Genomic DNA, 18,698 nt, shown 5'->3' with positions numbered 1-18,698 from the left:
AAATGTACCCCTGGGAGGTGTTAAGGTGTTGAGGTGCCGTGAAACCCCTGCAGGGATTCATGTGCTTTTACACACACGTCCTCAAATACAGATCATTACTCTGCTGTCCTTGCAGCATTTTTCCCTGGTGAGGTAATAACTTTATGGGAACCTGTATGGATTTATGTTCTGAGACATTTTTTCACTTTTGGCCCTGACAAACTATTCTACATATACACGTAAGTGTGTGTTTCGATAAGCTGCAGACAAACACACATTAGAGTTTCACGTCCTGTTTTCTGATGGCTTCCAAGATAAATGTTCAGTTAAGTCACTGCTTAATTCAATTAAATATATTTATATTGCACCAAATCACAACAAAATTGATTCAAGGCGCTTCACATGGGTAAGGTAACCTTACCAACCCCCCATGAGCAAGCACATAGGCAACAGTGCTAAGGAAAAACTCCATCTGGTGTTTTTGAAGAAGAAACCTCAGGCAGACCAGACTCAGAGGGGTGACCAATCTAACAGAAAGTTACAAACAGTTACAAAAAAGTATGTAGTGGTATAAAGTCCAACTCAGAGACAAGCCCACAGAGTCAGGTGTTGATTAGGAAAGGATGTTGCAAATGTCATCAGCAGGGTAATTGGCTATTCTTGACCAGTTTTTCAGTATTCAGCATCAGTCTGGCCGGTCCTGTATCCACGCCTCCAGCAGTGGCACTTCTGGTTGTCGTCGTGATTCTGTGTTTCTCCGGTTATCGCTGTCATCTGCATGGTGCAGCTCATACCCCATCCATTAATTCATTCATTCAGCATGCGATTCTCATATTCCGTCTCAGCAGAAATACCTCAAACAGAGAGGAAAAGAGCAGAGTCAATTAGGCAGAACTAATAGCACCTAAGAGAGGTTAATTATGTGGTTGCTGACAGCTAGCCCTATGCTTCAACTAACAGACCCAGAATTTAGATATAATGAAACTGACACATTATGCACTGTTAATAACATAATTTAAAATAGGAAGAAAAATGGTTAGACACTACGTACGTATGTTAGCCATACAAAAGGGAAAACAGATGAGTCTTTAGTCTGGACTTGAATGGCTCCAGAGAATCCAATGATTTTATCTCAGCTGGCAGATCACTCCACAGTAGAAGCACACAATAAGGAATGGCCTGCTGACTTCTTTTCAACCTGAGGAACGCAGAATCCTGCATCCTGAAAATGCAGAACATGGGCTGGTACGTAAAGGTAAATTAGGTCAGCTAGGTAGGAAGGTGCTAGGCTGTGAACAATTTTGTAAATTGCTAATAAAACCATAAAATCTGAGACAAGCCAGTGAAGAGAGGCCAAAATCAGGTTAATGTGGTCAAACATTCTGCTTCTAGTCAAAGTTCTAGCAGCGGAATTTTGAACCAGTTGGGGACCTCTAATGTTGGACTGCAGTCAGCCAGAGAATAGGGCATTGTAATAGTCCAGTCCAGAAGAGACAAAGGCATGAATCAGAGTTTCTGCATCAGCCATAGACAGGACGGGACAAGTCCTTGCAATATTACGAAGATGAAAGAAAGCAGTCCAAGTGATTTCTCTAATGTATAGGTCAAAGGACAGTGTGGGATCAAAAATCACACCAAGGTACCTCACTTTATCATTTTGATGTATAACGTACAAGTCTAGGTTTAGTGTTATCTGTTCAAATTGATCTCTATATCTTGCAGGACCATCTTTTCAGTCTTGTCCAAATTTAAAAGCAATAAGTTACTCAGCATCCAGCTTTTCACTGAAGCTAAGCAATCCTCTAAAGTCTTAATGTGCATGGGATTACCTGCATGTATCGGCGTGTACAACTATCATCAGCGTAACAGTAAAAGATAATCCCATAGTGTTGCAGTATATGCCCAAGATCTGAAGTGACATCATTGCACAGGACACAGTGAGAGTGACTAGTTGGGTAGGATGTCAGCCAAAGTGATTCTCAAGCCTTTCCAGTAGTATACGATGATCCACCGTATCAAATGCAGTGTTGAGATCTAACAATAGCACAATTGTAGTGGTGTCCGAATCCATTGCAAGCACAAGGTCATTTACCAATTTTGTAAGAGCTGTCTCAGTGGAATATGGCACTCTAAATGCAGACTGCAGTGGCACAAAAAGGTTGCTCTCAGTACGGTAGTCGACAAGCTGGTGTGAAACTGCTTTTTTTTTTTAAGGATTTTAGAGCAAAAGGATAGGTTTGATATCTGTGTTTGTTGTTGTTTGTTTTTGTTTTTTTGTTGTGTTTTTTTTTTTTTTTTGTGTTTTTTTTTTTTGTTTGTTTGTTTTTTCTTTTCAGTAAACCAGGGTCAAAGTATTGGTTTAACCAAGTCTGCAGGTTTAAAACATTTAGGAACAGAACCTGAGGTTAATTACAGGTAAATAATTTCCAACACAATATGCCTGAGTGTAGGCCACGAGTTTAGTTGGCATCGGGTGAGATAGACATGAGGAAGTTACAAGTTTCATCTGAATAGTATCAAATTTGGCAAATCTCAACATCCCATCAGAGATGGCACCCACATCAGTAGCAGGATGCAGTGTTGGGACTGCATGCTGGGATATATTTATAGTCTAAGAAATCCTGAGCAGTAAATGGAGGCTGTCTTTGGATCTATGACTTCTATGTCTTTGAAACCACAGTGACAAACAAGAACTTTGAATTGTGCTTGTTTTTGTAAGTAAATATTAGGCCTGTTTCAGATCCTACAGTTCATGCTTGCAGTCCAGAATAGCATCACATCATGCAACATGGGAGACTTATAGTAAATTTAAAGGTACAGTGGAACACTTATTTGTTTAATATAGGAGTTTAAATTGCATGTACAGTCAGGCCCATAAGTATGGACCTGACTGTATGGTTATGGACCTGACTGTATGGACTGGACTGACGGTATTCATAATTTTGCTCCTGTACACCAACACACTGTAGTTAAAAAATAAAGATGTGCTTGGAGTGTAGACTTTGAACTTTAGTTTAAGAGGTTTTACAAAGATTTGTCTTCACCCCTGTTTGTTTGTGAAGAGCCTGTAACCCACAATTTTTCATATATCATTATGAAGTTTTTACAGAGGATTCATATCCTGATAGGCAAGAACTGATTCAAGGTCAAAGTCAGGAAAAACCTTGGAAAATTGGAAAAGTCCCTAACCGTTAACATTGAACCAATTTTCAAAAATTCATAACTCTGTCAAAAAAGATTGAATTTCTTTCATATTTGAGAGCGTTATGTAGGATGGTATCCTTTACTGACTGACATAGTTTGATCCGGACCTATTAAAAATGATCTGTTTATATTTGTTTTTAAACTGGGTGATGTTTGGACATTGTTTTCGTTTCCCTTTCAAACCATTCCAAAGTTTAACTCCACTGCTTGATATGGTAAATCTTTTCATTATGGCATCATATTCAAGAAGACTTTAGGCTGTAATTGCTGCCAAAGGTGCAACAACAAAGTATTGAGCTAAGGGTGTGAATACTTATGTACACGTGATTTCTTAGTTTGTTGTTTTTTGTTTTGTTTTTTAAATTGCACAAATTAAAAAAAAAAATATGTTGTCATTATGGGGTGTTGTGAATAGAATTTTGAGGGGGGAAAAATGAATTTACTCCATTTTGGAAAAAGGCTGTAACATGACAAAATGTGTGCGAAAAGTGAAGCACTCTGAATACTTTGCAGATGCACTGAAGCTAAAATTCCATAATTTTAATCACTTCAAGACCTTTGGCATTGAGTTACATTTTCTTTTTATACCTCTTCTACGTAAATGTGTATTCTGTTTTAATGTTCCATTTTTTTCTTCCTAGCTGTGTGCAGATGAGTTAAAGGTATGTTTGTTGGTTTATTACATGTCTCATATTTATTAATGATTAGCTGTCATTTTCCACATTGATGATCTTCCTTGACTTCCTCTCTCTGCTTAGGCTCAGCTCGCAGAGAAGACAACTTTGCTCAGTGCGGCTCGGCTGAAGGAGCAGGAGTTTGTTGAGCGAGTGAGTAATGGGTTTTGTGTGCGCTCTGGGCAGGGATGAGTGGGCAGCAGATTTCTTACCCGGTGTTCCCAGGATTCTGTGGCCCCCAGCAAATCAGCTCCTGCTCTCCTGCTGCAGCGACTTAATTACACCGCACATCTGTTTACATTTGGTTGAAGCATACAAGCAATCACAGTAACGCCCCCCCACAGTTTTTCTCATGCACATCATGATGTTCACAAACATCCCCAGTAGCTGACTAGCAAATGCTGTACTGCCCCACACAACAGTTGGGCTAGTATGTAGACAAAATTCATGACAACAAAATAACTTTGTTTAAAAATGGCTAAAGGTGCTCTTACATGTGTTTTTCTGATATAGATTCACTCGCTTGAGGACAAGCTTAAATGTTTCCACCGAACCACTGTTGTAACTCATCTTGGGAACACATTCAAAGGTAATGTTAACACCAGGAATCAGTTAGTTCTGCATTTTGAAGCCATTTGATTTTTAGCTCAGCACAGCAAAGTTGGTGTGCATAATGTGCAAGTAGAAGTAATGGGACATATAGTGTCTGTGCGTTAACTCACATCATTGTTAAAGGGATTGCTTACACGGCATACAGTTGCACACTACTTTTGGATTACGGTTTTTGTGATATTTAAAAGTAAGTGAGGCGACCCACTGCGCTAAAGGCTTTTGAGGTCTGTTCTGACAGGTCATCAATCTGCTTCGTCTGGTTGCACCTGCATTGGTGTAAAACACATTGATTCAGCAATACACTACAGATAATGCAGTGTAGTGGTTAGGCTTGCTTTAGATAGGTGTGTAGTCTCTGCTTCGTGAGATCACCAAGGTCAGTGCAAACAGGTTTTTTTTTTTTTTTTTGGTCTACATTAAAATATTCTGTACAATTTCTGGGTACTGAATGCATATCTGTGTGTACTCTTACTAGTATAGAATGAAAGGAAATGCAAAATTCACACATTTTTAACAACAAAAAAGAGAACAAAAATCTGTTTTAAAACTATTTTAAGATTAACTGCACTGAAGAGTAGATGTGTAACAGTATAACATGGCGAATATGGAATTGTGTTTTTTTTTTTTTTATACTGTTACTTCTCAAATCAACTATAGTTGCATCAATGTTTTATAGAAGTGTGAATATTTGGGAACTGAGAATGTGCAATATTATAAATTATGGTTTAGAATAATTTATATAATTTTTCCTGTTAAACGTTTACTAATTTTTAAATTATTCATAATTAGTATGAATGAATGAATAATATGAATGAATACAAATAATGATTTGAGTTCAGTGGCATGAATATTTTATGAGGTGAAAGCTGGAACAAACCATTCAATGAGGCGAAGCAGAGTTGAATGGTTTGTTCCAGCTTTCACCTCATAAAATATTCATACCATTGAAAGAATGTAAAAACATTCATTATTTGTTTTATATAATGGCTAAAATAGATCCTTGTCATTTTATATTATATTAATTTACAAACAGAAAAGAGACTTGCATTTTGGTACCTCCTCAGTTCAGCGAAAAAAATGTCAGAAATTAATCCAGCTTTGGTAGGTCACTGCTACTTGAGATCAGCAAGCCACACGAACTTTAAATAGGAGTCCAAAAATAATTCTGAAGTGATGAAGTCTGCCATGCCATGTATCAAATCATCGTCCATCAGCAAAACAGTCACTCTGTGGCGCGTGCACAGAGTGCAATGGTACCAAACGTATGTAACCAAATTTGCACTCTAAATGGAACTGAATTGCACTCTAAATGCAATGCAGTGCAACATAAATGGGACGAATAATCCATGTCACGTGACATACAAAGCACCAATCAAATGAGGATCCACTCAGCCATTATATAATGTGTCATTATACATATCAAATAGTAACGGGTGTATCATGATTTGTTGCACCCCTACTGAAGGGCATCATTGCTGTCAGTGCAGACAAAAAAAATGTATGTTTCCCAGTTGTGTTTAAACATTTTGAGCATGTTTTGACTTAAGCTTCCTTCCACAAGGTTTTTCTGAATTTTATCCCATTTTTATTGTAAATTACTGTTGCACTTTTTTGCATTGTGCATTTTTTTTGTACTGTTTACATCAGGCACCCACTCAAGTGCCATATCACATTGTTCCTGCTTAAGAGCTTATGCATAAAAACCTTAGGGTTCGACATATAGTGGAGAGTCTCAGAGGAAACCTAAGTGTGTGTGTGTGTGTGTGTGTGTGTGTGTGTGTGTGTGTGTGTGTGTGTGTGTGTGTGTGTGTGTGTGTGTGTGTGTGTGTGTGTGTGTGTGTGTGTGTGTGTGTGTGAGATGATATGCATAGAGATGTGGGAGATTGACTGAATTCTACACGACTCTTAAATCTTCCTTGCTGGGGTCATAAAGAGAATCTGCTCTGAGGGGCGGCGGGGGGGGTTGAAGGCTGGTGAAAGTCATCTTCCTTTAATGGGTTTTGCAGAGTTGTGGTCTTCACGTTTCCCAACACAAGACCCTGAGGCACTTCAGCTAAATAAAACTTTGAGAAAGCATTTGTACTGCTTGTTTTGTTTTATTCAGATACAAAGTATTTGTTCTTAGTGTTTAATAATTTGGTGTTTCTTTTGTTTTGGGTTTTTTATGACTTGTGCACTCTGTCTCCACAAATTGAAATTGTAAAGAGTTAATTGAGTATTTGCTCTTTTAATGACACAATTGTATGACTAGTGCAGTTGTTTGGTTTTAAAAATCACATCACTTGGATTTAGTCAGGAGACCTCAGTTGACGTTTTGTAAATAATAACTCACTATCTGGACAGCCCAACTTTAGCTAATCATTGTCATGGTAAGACCTAAATCATGAAGACAAAAAAAGAACAAATAAGTAATAGGTGACTGACAAGCAAGGGGATACACATAACCCTTTTTCAATAATTTAAATGTTCTGTTTAGTTAAATCTGTTATTAATAAATGGAAATCTATAAATATGCTGAAAAAACGCTGTCCTCAAGAGGGGAGAATTAATACAGTAAAATCATGAAGGAAAGCCTGATGTGGTCTGTGTAAAACCTGCAGCTGGAAGCATAATGCAAATCATCACACTGTGTTTTAAGAGTCCAAATCACAAATCGATGTAGGATTTGTGATTTGTCGACGAGTAGTTTACTCATGATTCCTGCAAATTCTGACAGATGAGCAATTTCACAAAGAAGAATGGGGGGAAATTTATGTTGTCTACATGTGCAAAGTTTTTAGACACATAATTGTCACAAAGATGCAGATGATAATAACTTCAAGCGAGTGAATGCATACGCAATCAACTTTCTCCTGTTTTCATTTTTGTTCTGCTCAGTGGTAAGACTTGTACAAAAGATCAGGGCACATTTCCTGTTCAAACTACCCTATTTGCCCATCAGAGGGCCCAGGGCCAAACATCAGCCCACCCTCTTTTTTGAAGAAGAAGAAAGTTGGTTACCCGCCCATGGGAAATTAAATAAAATGACATGGAACACATTTAATGAATGAGAAAAGGACAAAAATTGGAAACAATCAAGTGAATTATTTGATTTTTTTTTTTTTTTTTTTTTTATTTGTGAAATTTAACATTTTCTTAAAATTGGCATTCCAATATACATTTCGCATGGAGAGAGCCCTGGGCCATCTGATGGTAGAACGGGGTACTTCTCTGTGTTCTTGGACATGATGTTTCGTCTGTGTTGACTTAGTCCACCCGGCTGTACCAGCCTTGGCTAATGATGTAGCCTGAGATGGACTGGCATCTTGTCCATCTCACCTGCTTCACGCTCTGGTATCCTGTGATAAGAACCAGGCCTCGTGGGCCTGTATAGAATGTGTATGCTAATAATGACAATAATTTACATCACTTTGTAAAGACCTCTCCTCAGTTTGACGTTTAAGTGATAGTTTGTGACATAATAAAATTATTACAGCTCTTAAAAAAAATTAAAACAACTTTAAGAGAGTGTACACTTTTTGTACTTGCTGCAGGAAGTTGTTGCCCCTCGTGAAGCTTTATTTAAAGCAGCTAGATCTTTGGTTTCAGTTAAGGGAACTGTTCAGACTGATGAAGTTTATCTGGGATCGTAGCCTCCACTGGAGCAACACGGGGTCAAGACTAAAGAGGCTGGGAGATTTATTGGTGACCTCTTAACGTCACATCAGTAATCAAAGCCGTGTTTGCACTCACGTGTATATACGAGCTGTTCCTGCCGTTTTGGAGAGTTATTTGGTGTCATCCAAGTGATCATTCCAGACAGGCAGAGACCAGCTGGATGTTCAGTGGTCTGTAGGAAATATGATGTGGATATTTCATTGGTACAGTCAGTAGGTTAAGTGTTACCAGCCCTGTCTGTGTTCTAACACTTCCCCATTCATACTTTTCACACAGTTAATGGTTCTACAGCTTTAGGCAGCACATTAAATGTTCATTCTTAGACTCTTGCAGTATTAAAGTCGCCATGCTAAGATTTGCAGTTTTGTTTTTTCTGGTTGTTAAATTGAACTCACACCTATGTGGAAAATGTTTGTGTTTGGTTTAAGGGGAGAGGGAGGGGAGATTCATTAAGAGGTCTTCACAGTTTACTGAATGCCTGTAAATGTTTTATTTTTAAGTAAAACAAACTTGAAAGTTTTTAACCCTGTATTGTGTTACAGATACGAGTACATATGATTTCTATGATGCAGCAGGGGAATAGTCTCAGTACGAACTGAGGATGTCTAAGATTAAATTGCAAATTGGGTTGGGGGACTTGTATAATGTAAGATTGAATTTGTAAATCTATGAGAAAAATGTGCATATATTTATAAAAACAATCTTGAATATTCTAAGATTACTAAGTGGGAAATTTCCAAGAAAAACCACTTCAAAAGTAGTTTTGTTTTGGTCAAGGAACCACATCTCCTCAAAGTTGGATCAGGCTCATCACACCACAGACAGTGCCCAAAAACGGGAAATGGCACAAGCTAGTGAGGACATACAGCTGTGTGGCGCTGCTGTGTCAAGTAACTTAATCTGTGGTGACATAAATGAGATTTGTACGTTGTAATGATGCACGACAAGCCGTCAGATCTGTGGAGTTCTGTGGTTGGTCCAACCTTTAAAAAAAAAAAAAAAAATTCTCCCCACACACCCCTATGTGACTGTTTGCTGTTTTTATATTTGAATCAGAGGAATTGAGTCTCTAAGTTTGCTGGTCAGGATATTATCTGGCTGTGTATTTTTTATGATTTATTTCTTCAGTTATTTTGTCTACAATGGCCCTAATGCATCATCTTAGATACCAGTGTGTCAAAAACAATGTCATCATTAAAGCCTGGGTCAGTTACTCTATGCAGAAATTGTGAGAGACTTGTTCTCAGAGGTTGTGTTTTGTCCCCCCCCCCCCCCCCCCCCCCAGATCCTGGTTACAGCAGCTTTGACACGCTCTCAGAGCCCACAGAGATGGAATACCTGAGGAAGGTGTTGTTTGAATACATGATGGGACGTGAAACAAAAGTATGCCTTTTTTTCTTTCTTCCATTGTTCTTCACATTAACAGCTAATGCAATATGTCCAGTTATATTTTTTCTTTTTTCCTTATTTATTTATATATTTTTTTAATTCCTTTTTGTTAAGTTGAGCTCACTGACTCCCATCTGCAACACAAAAGCATTGAGGAAGTGTTCTAAAAGTCATGTCGTGTCCAGTCTCGTAGGATAGGATTAATAGAGAGCTGTGTAATTAACAGTGGTCCTAAAGCCAGCAGGTTGCTTCCAGCTCCTCCATAAATGGTCTTTAACATGGCAGACCTCGGCGTGTGGAGGATGTCCCTCGGGCTGCCTGCTAGCACGTTCATGACCAAGAGTTGCAATTTAAAGCCATGCTAGTCTTAGTTATTGCTGGGAGGTTAGGTTTCCTCAACTGCAGCTCTGTTTCTGATTATCTCTGTGTTTACTGGGAAGTGTGTGCATCCTGGCAGATGGGCCTGGACTTGATTATGTAGATAAATTGTCTTTGTGTTTCTTGGGCTTTAATTGTTTTAGAACAATTTGATTTGATTGCGTGATGGTGTGTCAGTAGTTTGGGCTTTACAGTGTATGTAGTGTTTCTGTGAAAGGAGTATTGAAAAACTGACGCAAAAAAAAATCACACATTCATTGTGAACTTGTCTTCTTTCGTAAACACTAATTATTTTCTCTTTTCTCTCGCATTTCTGAACCAAAGACGATGGCAAAGGTGATTACCTCCATGCTTAAGTTTCCTCCAGAACAAGCACAAAAGGTTTTGGATAAAGAAGACTCAAAAACAATTGTAAGCATCTTTTTAACTTCAGAACTTTAATGTTTTTTTGTTTTTTTCCCAGTGCCCCTATAGTCACATGTAGTGAAACTTGTATGATGGCAGTTCTTAATTGTCAATGATTAGGTTTCAAAATTCCCATTGTTCATCCATTGTTTTGTCTATGATAGGTGTAATAATAAAATTTAGTTTTCTAACAAAGAAGCTGTATTGTAGTTAAGATTCTTTTTTTTTTTTTAATCTTTTTCATTTGGTGTTTTGTCATTACCCATAATACTTGGCCATACTTTGCATGATGCACATTTTTTGGAATAGATCTGTATTGGCACTTTTTTCTGAGTGTTTTTTTTTTTTTTTCTCAAGTATTCAGGGAAGGAGGAAAAACAAAACACTGAACAAAAGTTAATCACGTCTAAAATTTGCCGGGCTAACGGCTCTCAAAGCTTTGGTGATCTTGGGATGGTCACATACCTTAAAGATCAGTGATCGTATCTGCGAAGCAACTCAAAGCCCTCTCAAAGAGCTAGTAACTTATGGCCCAGTCACACGGCTCACGACAATTCCTGAACGAAGAGAAAAAGTAACAAAGTCACAATTCGTTGAGAAAAGGTGGACAAAGAACTTCATCACCAAATAGTCTGCGAAGCAAGCGCGCAAAAGGGACGAAGGAGGAAATTAACAAAACCAAAGCTAACGATCTTGACGCTTTAAATGAAACGTGCCTGAAGCCACAGCTGGAGCAGTGCTTGTCTGCATCTCTGAGTTCCAGGACTCGGCGCTGGGACGGAGCTCATAGCGCCTGAGTCCTAGAGAAACTGCAATCAGAAGCTGTGGAGATCTATGCACATGTCGGTGGACCACCTGCTCTGGTTCCTCGTCCAGAACAAAAGAGGGATCATCTCCTTCATCGTCAGAATCCACACTGTCGACACGCTGCGCGCTCCGTCTGGCTCTAATTTAAAAAAAAAAAAAAAAAACCTCTGGTGTGCCGTGGTCACTGCCTTATTACGTTACTAAGCTTTTATTTATATATATATATGTATATATATATATATATATACACACACACACACACAAAAAAAACAGAAAACTAGGGAATAAATATAAGTGTAAAGATGATTGAATATATCAGAGCAGTAAATTGATCAATCCGTGTGAACGCTGCGCATTGGCTCACATGTGCGGTTATTTCCTCCAGCTGCAGCTAATCCATAATGTGAATTCTGCCTTCCAGAACAGAACTTTATATGATCATTTGAATTATCTACCTGTTGCGACATGCACATAAGGGCTGGATTGTCATTCCTACAATCATATTGTTATATTTAATAAAAATAATAAGCGCATGCAGGAGCTGCTGCTCTCGCTACCGTTGCGTTCAAGTTTTGTCGGAAAATACACAACTTTTTTGTTGTTTCAATTCATCAGTTGCTTGTGGCAAAATAATTGTATCCACACAAAAGATTAATTTTTCCCTATATATGCAGGGGTGTTGGCCAAGTGGTTAATGCGCTTGGTTTCAGTGCAGAAGGTTCCGGGTTCAAATCCCACCCCTGCCACATTTCTACATGTAATGTGGAATTGCATCAGGAAGGGCATCCGGCGTAAAACTTATGCCAATTCAACATGCACATCCACCTTGGATTTGCTGTGGTGACCCCGAGTGCAAACAAGGGAGGAGCCGAAGGGACTTATTATAAGGTGCCTGAGCCCATTGAACCTGACTCCCACCCAGATAAAAAAAATCCAAGCAAAGAGGCTGATTTGCCCTGTAATTTCCGACGGTGATGAATGCAGCAGCAGCCTCAGCGCTCACAAACTGGCTTCTGCACTGAACAAAGTCAAACTAAACAAAAACGTTACAAAAACTAAAATGACTAAAAACCTTCAAGAACGACAGCAAAACGAAACACGGACGAATTGAGGTTTTCGTTGCCCTTCGTTCATATTTTTCAACAGTTTAAAAATCCTGACAAAGCACCAGCTGCAGGAACGAAGCTGTGCGGAGGTTAATCGATGCCAACGAAAGTCCAGATTTCTTTTTTCGTCAGGGTTTCCTTGCCCTTCGTTAAGTGCCGTGTGACTGGGCCATTAAGGCCCCCTGATACTTGCACGACTTTGATCTGCGCACTTGCACACACTCTGCTGTGCACGAGAGTAAACTTGTCTCAAACCCGTTGTAAACTGTGTGCAGCTTCATGCAAGTGCGCAAAGAAAATTTTTAAAATTCAAAATCTCCATCAGGCATTAATTACGTGAACATTACACCAGCAATTCAAAAACACGTTGTGCGAGTGATTGCATCAGCGCACCGCATCACAGCGCAGCTCATCTGAACGATTATAATGAGAAATCTATCATAAACATACTTTTACAGCTGCTCACAAGAAGGAATGAACATGCAACTGTTTTACCAAGCCATTACAATATTAACATGACAATTAACTTTTTTAGAGGGTTCCAAATACATTCTCCACCTTGTTCAGCGCATGTGCGCATGAGAGCGACAGAGGAAAAGCAGCAGCTGCAAGAGTCCTTTGTGATTCCGGAAGCGATTAGAGCTGTTTTCAACAGCTAACATGGAGAGAAAATGAATAATTCATTATGAAACAATTATTTTACATACGCAGCGTCCAGTGCACAATGCATGGCAGCCAGAAGAACAAAGCACATCATCCAGCTGGGAACACAGCGGGTGGGATCATCATGATGATGTGCATGCAAGTGCGCGGATCAAAATCGTGCAAGTGTCATGGGGCCTTTATCTTAAAATTTCCTGGCAAGGAATCTTAGCCAAAGAGTGAGCCAGGAGGTGTCTGAGCAAGGAGGTGACAGAAACTCCTATGTTTGTGAGGAGACGGGGTTGACCCCATTGCTAGGTATGACGCAGTCCTCTAAGAACTGTGATTGGTTGTCACGTAAACGGGAGGAGAAATAAAAAACAAATGTCTCCACCCTCCTAGTTATGAATGGACAGTAAAATCAACTGGTCAAGTAAACTGAACTGCATTAAGATGTGTAATCGTGAGGATAACTTTGTCATGATGATGGCACTCAGCAAAATTAAATGAACTTACACAGCTCGAAAATGTTTGACCATGCCGAATATCTATATATTAAAAGCGTGCGTTTGAGTTTATTTAGCACATTCATTGTGAGTACATAATATAATTGTAAATGTGTTAAAAAAAAAAAAAATACATCTACATATGACACAAGAAAGTGAAAACACTTATTACCATTGTGGTCCATTTAAAAATCAAATAACAAAATAGATGTATTAATAAAAGAAAATAATAATACCGATAAGAATAATGGTATGTGTGTATATGATAACAAGAACCTAAACAATTTATAAATACATTAAGACAGTTAATTAACATAAAATAATTGTGTAGATCAATCAATCAATCAATCAACTTTTTTCTTATATAGCGCCAAATCACAACAAACAGTTGCCCCAAGGCGCTCCTTCAAGCGGGTAGCATGTTACTGACTCAATGTCATCCTACATACGAAGAATATCTCTGCTTCCTCCATCTTTTCGGCCCTCTTTTCTCCTTAAGACACTCTTAGGTTTCTTAAAAGTCCTTCTGCCTCTGCTTACGAGTTTGGCACCTTCGGAGCTCTCTTAAGGCCTAAGGTGCTTTGCAGACAGCTTTCATCTTACTCAGGGAAAATTCTAAGAAATGTCTAAGAATTCGATGAATTCTAAGATTTTTCTTAGAATAACGTCACTAGCAGCTATTTTTAACCTTAGGCCTCTTCGTGGATACAGACCCAGAAATATTAGCATTGAAAGTGGGAAAACCACTGAGAGAAACACAAAGTGGAATTTCCCGCTTCTGCGCCATTGTGTAATAATACATTGTAAGATGGGTAAAGATAAAACACTGAATATTAAAATGCTCCCAGTGTGTAAAAGATGTTATAAACCAGTAACTTACTGTTTGCCAGTGCATTAATTCCTTTAATCTCTCCATCCACAGCCTTGGTTGCGATGAGCGACTAAATAGTTCAGCTACTTCTGAATGAAAATACATTGCTGCTGATGAGGAAACTGCTTGGTCATCTCGAGCACCTCTCTGTATTTGTGTGTGTGTGTGTGTGTGTGTGTGAATGAATACAACTTTGGGAATTAGGAGAAAAAACACTATGACATAAACACAAATCTTCCATGGATCCTGTTTTCCTTTGAAATTGTTTGGCAATTTATACATTAAGTTTTAGGTGAATATAAATGGTTTTGTTTGTATTTAGATTTAAATCTCTAAATTGGCTTGTGCAATAAATACTATTATCCCATTGCTGCTGAAGCTCAGTTGATTATTCTGTTTGTATGTTGTACTGTTAAGACTGTAAATGACCTGGTAACTGTGCATTTGCACCATATTTCAGATACTGGCATCTAGGATCTTGTTGATCACGGCTTTTCTATGCTTTATATCTTGTGGGCACAGGTACTCTGAAACTACACACTTGTTAATTGTGCTATCTGAATTAAAACTCCACTGTATTATAGGGCCCTATATGACATGCTATAATGTATGTTTTCAGACTAACAAATTAAATCTTATTTACAGAACTGATTTTGTGTCTCCTTTGTCTTTGTCGTGATATACTGTAATAAATCCCACAGCCTTGAGTTTGACATCTTGTTGAGTTGTAGAAACGGCTGGAATACAGACATCAGTGATTCTTGTGAAAGTGCTGTTAGACGGAACATTATCAAGTATAACCTTTGTTTATTTACACACTCACCGACTTTTTTAGGTATCCTTTTGTCATCAGACTGACCTTGTGCTGTGGTAGACTGTAAATGAGACCGTTTTTGATGTTTTAACGGGACGAACATGATTACTTGAATAATACAGCACCATTTTAGCATTTGGAACAACGTTATATTAAAGCAGGAAGCACTGGATGCAGTTTCTGTCTATCATATAGGTCCTTCCTGCTGATAGAAAAGTGTGTCTGCACTAAAAGAATTTCTCTCTTACAGTCTGTTTTTGACTGTTGGATCTGGCCACTTCCACCACTTGACAGAATAAACCTGGCAACCACTCAGGGAGAAAACTGGTCCATCCCTACCAGACATCTTGTTGGACTTTTTTATTTATTTTTTTAAACAAGCTATGCTGGCTGATGACTGCAGCCAAAAAAAAAAGGATTGTGATCATCCAGGATGCAATCACATTGTGGAATGGCACTTATTTGAATTGAAGTGTAATGAATATTTAAAAAAGGTGAAGTCATAAAAATAATAAACTCTGTGTTGGTTAAAAATACTTGTTGAAGCATTTTCAGCAATGACAATTACTGTCCCTACAGACAACAGTCCTAGTACACAAAGATCCTCCAAAGAGACCTCGTACCAAAGACATCCAGTCATTGGTTTAGGTCAGTAGTTGGTGTGCAAAGACCTGGACCTTTGTTCTCTTGCAGTGGTATGTGCCAAGCCAAATATGTACCCCTGTCCCTTGACCTCATGACCCATAAGTTCTTCGTAGGTGTTTCTCAACCTCAAAGGCCAAGAAGGAGTGTCTCTGATAAGTGCTGAGGACAAATAAACATCTGTTTTGACCTGGCAGCTATGGCAAGTGGAAAATTTTTGCTCTGTGTTGTGTGGTGCTTTCACTCTGGAATTTTGTTGTCTTTTCAATGTAAACAAACACATGGTGAATATTGTCAATGTCAATGCAGTAGGGATTGGCGCTGGTAATCTGCCAGTCTCATGATTGATCCCTAATATATATTGCTGATGATGATTATCAGCACCGATATTCGGCCACGCCTTCATATGTACAGTTGTTTAAAATAGTAGCAGTGCTTTAAAAAAAATAAAGTGCAAAATCCTTAAAATGGCTTTTATTTCTGTACACACAAATGCATTGAGAACACTGCACATTCTATTCAAAATCAAAACGAAAAATGCATCAAATTTATACTTTTACATAAAGTAAAGAAAAAGGACTAATAGGCTGTTCAATAAAATGTTTTCTTTCTGTGACCCTTATTACACCCTTACAGGTGGCCCTTATTTAAGAATGAAGGCAGTAAATGTCCATGTTGGTTGTGTATTTCTGTCTCTGAAAATCTGACTAAAATCAGTCATTCCAGACATTGTTCAGAAGAACAGGTACTTTGATTAAAAAAAAAAAAGTTGAGGGAAAACATTAAGAAGTGCAGAAAATGATAAGCGCTGTTTATTTGTTACAGTACTCACAAGTAACTTTAGACCTTCTTTGATAATCTTGAAGCTGATAATTGGCCGAGTCTGCCATTCTGGTTGTTCTTTGATCCATTTGAATGGCAGTTTTTCCATTTTCTTCCACATCTTTCTGGTTTTGGTTGCAGTTTTAAAGCATTTGAGATCATTTTAGCAGAGCAGCCTGTCATTTTCTGCACTTTTTTATATGAAAAATGCAGACTATTTATTTATTTATTTGAACAGCCTAATGTTCCTTTTTCTTTACTTTCTGTAAAGTAACAAATTTGATACATTTTTCTTCATGGTCTGATATGGAATAGAATGTGCTGTGTTTCCACTGCATTTTTGTGTAATGAATTAATATTTATTACAAGGATTTTGCACTTTAATTGCTTTTTTTAAACACACTTCTATTATGGTGCATCCAGAAAGTATTCACAGCGCTTCACCTTTTCCACATTTTATGTTACAACCTAATTCCAAAATGGAGTAAATTAATTTATTTCCCCTCAAAATTCTACTCACAGGACCCATAATGACAACATGAAAAATGTTTCTTTGAAAGTTTTGCAAATTTATTAAAAAATACATAACTAAGCATTGTGAATACTTTCTGGATGCAATGTATGCAGTTGACACAGAATTCTGAGCATACAAAGTTAAATTAAGACACGGAGCAGGCAGAATTCTTCACATTTGGCTTCTCCCTTGTTTCATGCGAGATCACACAGTAGAACCGAGGTGGATGTGCATGAATTTTCCAATATTTCATTATTCAGTTTTGGTGTGCCTTAGGTTCCTGTTTTTAGCAGGCAGCAGGGGCACCTTTTGTGGTCTTCTGTTGTCACAGCCCATCTGCTTCAGTGTTCAATGTGTTGTGTGTTCAGAGATGCTCTTCTGCATACATTGGTTGTAAAAATGGTTATATGACGTATTGGTGCCTTTCTATCAGTTTGAGCCATTCTGACCTCTGCCATCAACAAGGTATTTTCACCTACAAAACCACCACTTGTTGGACGTTTAGTATTCTTATTTGGTCTGTTCTCTGTAGACCATAGAGATGGTTGTACATGAAAATACTAACAGATCCAACAACCACATTACATCAAATCACTGAAACTGCCTTTCTTACATTCTGATGCTTCGTTTTAACTTCAGAAGGTTCTCTTGACCACATGTCTACGTGCCTGAAGGTATTGAGTTTCTGCCACGTGATTGATTAGATATTGGTTGTAACAGGAGTGTATTTCTAAAATTTCAGTCTAAAGCAAGGGCTGGCAAATTTTCTCTAAAATTTCAAACGTGTCTTAGACTGGCATAGTTCTCAACCTTCGTTTGGCCTCCTCAGTACAAGGCAAGTCTGAGAGTACGTGTCGGTGCCACGTGTCCACCACAAAACCATCTTGTGTCCTGTTCGGGATGGCAACCACCCAAGCAGACAACTGGTGAAAGTAACCATCTACTGTACGTGGTGCAGCCTGGTGAAGCACCGGGGTCCAATTGGCCTTCTCCTGTCGCTGGGGTCCTCAACACTGAGTGCTGGATCAGGCACAGACACGATCCATATCACCAAGATGTGGTGTGGTGCCTGTCGATACAATACACGGTCACATATATTTGGGAGTAATGAGCAGTTAATTTTTTCCTCAAGACATGAAGCTGTAAAATCATGAAGTTACCTAAATTTATGTGAGTATATATACAGTCTGAAATCCTGCAGATGTTACTGTCCAAATTCTGTCTGGTGAGCAGCTGCCTGCCTTTGTGATAATGTGAGCTCCAGAATGAAGGCAGTCAAGTAAAGATTTTTAGTATGAAAATCTTAAACAGGGTAATTGTCATCAGGAAACGACAGATGGCGGCACTGCGCCCTGTTTCCCCCACTTGGTGGACTGGGCCCCCCAAGCCCACGGGTGAAACGTGACGCTTCACTCCTCTGAACCATTCACGTTTCTCCGTAACCGTATTATCAGCGTCAGAAAAGCTAAATTCAAAATTAACATCCTGGATTCATCTTTCAAAATAAAACTCACTGGAGTTCATCAGTTACAAGCAGCATTTCGACCAACAGAGTGCTTTTATTGTTTTTGTAAAATCTCTCATTTCCGGTCTCAGCTCAGCTACCTGTCGTTTACTTGGCGTATCTGGCCGCATTTATCTCCACTACAGCGACCCCGTGAGCGTCAACTTTTCAT

General features: G+C 38.6%; 1 protein-coding gene across 2 annotated transcripts in view; it reads left to right on the top strand.

Moving 5' to 3' along the window:
- The window catches only part of golga4 (golgin A4), a 55,864-nt gene extending 40,983 nt beyond the window's left edge, over positions 1–14,881 (top strand). For both annotated transcript variants that reach the window (XM_034185385.1, XM_034185384.1), the window contains 6 exons: positions 3,825–3,845; positions 3,942–4,010; positions 4,371–4,446; positions 9,412–9,509; positions 10,218–10,304; positions 14,282–14,881. In XM_034185385.1, coding sequence (XP_034041276.1) covers positions 3,825–3,845; positions 3,942–4,010; positions 4,371–4,446; positions 9,412–9,509; positions 10,218–10,304; positions 14,282–14,296 — 366 coding nt within the window. In that variant the 3' untranslated portion in view covers positions 14,297–14,881. The remainder of the gene's footprint in view (positions 1–3,824; positions 3,846–3,941; positions 4,011–4,370; positions 4,447–9,411; positions 9,510–10,217; positions 10,305–14,281) is intronic.
- The last annotated feature ends 3,817 nt before the right edge of the window (positions 14,882–18,698 follow it).

Source organism: Thalassophryne amazonica, chromosome 13 (genome assembly GCF_902500255.1).
Source record: "Thalassophryne amazonica chromosome 13, fThaAma1.1, whole genome shotgun sequence".
Lineage (NCBI taxonomy): Eukaryota > Metazoa > Chordata > Actinopteri > Batrachoidiformes > Batrachoididae > Thalassophryne > Thalassophryne amazonica.
The sequence above is the reverse complement of the archived record's forward strand: the minus strand, read 5'-3'. Positions and strand labels throughout refer to the sequence as shown.